The 2,555-nt window shown below is 39.2% G+C and overlaps 1 protein-coding gene across 1 annotated transcript in view; it reads left to right on the plus strand.

The window, feature by feature from the left end:
• Positions 1-342: 342 nt before the first annotated feature.
• The window catches only part of SARC_07998 (hypothetical protein), a gene marked incomplete at its 5' end in the record, with an annotated part of 5,390 nt that continues 3,177 nt past the window's right edge, over positions 343-2,555 (plus strand). The window contains 3 exons of the mRNA XM_014298037.1: positions 343-445; positions 1,316-1,470; positions 2,174-2,235. Coding sequence (XP_014153512.1) covers positions 343-445; positions 1,316-1,470; positions 2,174-2,235 — 320 coding nt within the window. The remainder of the gene's footprint in view (positions 446-1,315; positions 1,471-2,173; positions 2,236-2,555) is intronic.

The raw sequence follows: 2,555 nt of genomic DNA on the forward strand, positions 1-2,555 counted from the left end.
CTTACACAACTTCTGAGACTCATCCCATCCACACGCACTCACTTACACATCTTCTGAGACTCATCCCATCCACAAATCACTCACTTGAACAACTTCTGAGACTCATCCCATCCACACACACTCACTTACACATCTTCTGAGACTCATCCCATCCACAAATCACTCACTTGCACAACTTCTGAGACTCATCCCATCCACACTCACTCACTTACACATCTTCTGAGACTCATCCCATCCACACACGCTCACTTGCACAACTTCTGATACTCATCCCATCCACACTCACTCACTTACACATCTTCTGAGACTCAACCCAACCACACTCACTCACTTGCAGATCAGATGAAGGATGGCAAGTTAGACTTCGCTGCGGCGTCGGAGATTCTGTCTACACGTCCATGGCTCACAGACGATCTGGATGTGTGGCTAGAGCGAATAATGAAAGGTGTGGCTGCGTACTTGGTGTAATAATATCATCTGATGTATTTGTAGAGCTGAAACCTTTAATGTAGTATATATGTATATATATATATATATATATATATATATATATACATATATATATATATATATATATATATATATATATACATATATATATATATATATGCATATATGTATGAATAAATGGTATGGCTGTGCACTTGGTGTATTAGTAGCGTTTGATGTATTTGTATAATTTAAACATTTGATATGTTATATCAGTATATTATTGAATGGTTAGCTTGTTATAAGCCTGTATACTTAATCATATACCATGACACCACAATCTGCACTACCTTATATTATATTATATTGCATAGTTTTTTGATAGCCCGTATACCCAATCATTTACCATGACACCATACTTTGTATTATATTATATTATATTATATTGTATTATAGTGCATAGCTTAGTTGATAGCCTGTATACCTAATCATATACCATGACACCATACTTTGTATTATATTATATATTATAGTGCATAGCTTAGTTGATAGCCTGTATACCTAATCATATACCATGACACCATACTTTGTATTATATTATATTATATTATATTATATTGCATAACTTAGTTGATAGCCTGTATACCTAATCATATACCATGACACCATACTTTGTATTATATTATATTATATTATAGTGCATAGCTTAGTTGATAGTCTGTAAACCTAATCATATACCATGACACCATACTTTGTATTATATTGTATTATATTATAGTGCATAGCTTAGTTGATAGCCTGTATACCTAATCATATATCATGACACTATACTCTGTACTACCTTATATTGCTTAACTTAAATCGTCCCCCATTCACTATCCCATAGGCCCAGCGTATCGCAGAGCTGTGTTGTTTGTAGACAACAGTGGCGCTGATCTGATTCTAGGGATCATCCCGTTTGTCCTGGATCTCCTGCGGATGGGCACCTCGGTTGTCATAGCAACCAACACTGAACCAGTGCTCAATGACGTTACGCATAAGGTGAGTGTGTGTGGTGCAAGGTCACATTGTACCGCACTTTCTGCCGCGGGATGTACGCGTTCGAACGTGCTACGTAGGTTCGTCTGTGTGTGTGCGTATTGATAGGGAAACTTATGATCACTCTTTCCAGTATGTGACGGCACTCGTGTGCCGGTTCATTAAGGATTATCTGCGTTATACGTTAACGTTTAAGTGCGACGACCCATTGGATTGCCACAGCCACAATCAGACTACGGAGTTGGGGCTGTGAATGCTATCTACCAAATCCATGGGCATCTCGTTATTAATAGTTTAAAAATAGTCTGAGTGTATTTAAACTACTACATACTCACTGATTCTCTTAGTGTACAAGTAGTAATTCTTTCCCATGGGATCATATTCATTCCTTGCTGAGTTGTATGAGACTAGTAGTAACCCTTTCCAATTGGATCACATTCATTCCTTGCTGAGTTGCATGAGACTAGCAGTAACCCTTTCTCATTGGACCTTGCTGAGTTGTATGAGACTAGTAGTAACCCTTTCCAATTGGATCACATTCATTCCTTGCTGAGTTGCATGAGACTAGTAGTAACCCTTTCTCATTGGACCTTGCTGAGTTGTATGAGACTAGTAGTAACCCTTTCTCATTGGACCTTGCTGAGTTGCATGAGACTAGTAGTAACCCTTTCTCATTGGATCACATTCATTCCTTGCTGAGTTGCAGGAGCTGAGAGCATTGATGGGCAACTTGACGAACGCAGTACCCGAGTTAGGACAGGCGCTTGGGTGAGTGTGTTATGTTTTGTTAGTGTGCTGGGTGAGTGTGTTGTGTGTTGTTAGTGTGTTGGGTGAGTATGTTGTGTGTTGTTAGTGTGTTGGGTGAGTGTGTTGTGTGTTGTTAGTTTGTTGGGTGAGTGTGTTGTTAGTGTGGTGTGTGTTGTTAGTGTGCTGGGTGAGTGTGTTGTGTGTTGTTAGTGTGTTGAGTGAGTGTGTTGTGTGTTTTTAATTAGCACAGGCGCTTGGGTGAGTGTGTTGTGTGTTGTTAGTGTGCTGGGTGAGTGTGTTGAGTGAGTGTGTTGTGTGTTTTTAATTAGCACAGGCGCTTG

Source organism: Sphaeroforma arctica, assembly GCF_001186125.1.
Source record: "Sphaeroforma arctica JP610 unplaced genomic scaffold supercont1.678, whole genome shotgun sequence".
Taxonomy (NCBI): domain Eukaryota; class Ichthyosporea; order Ichthyophonida; genus Sphaeroforma; species Sphaeroforma arctica.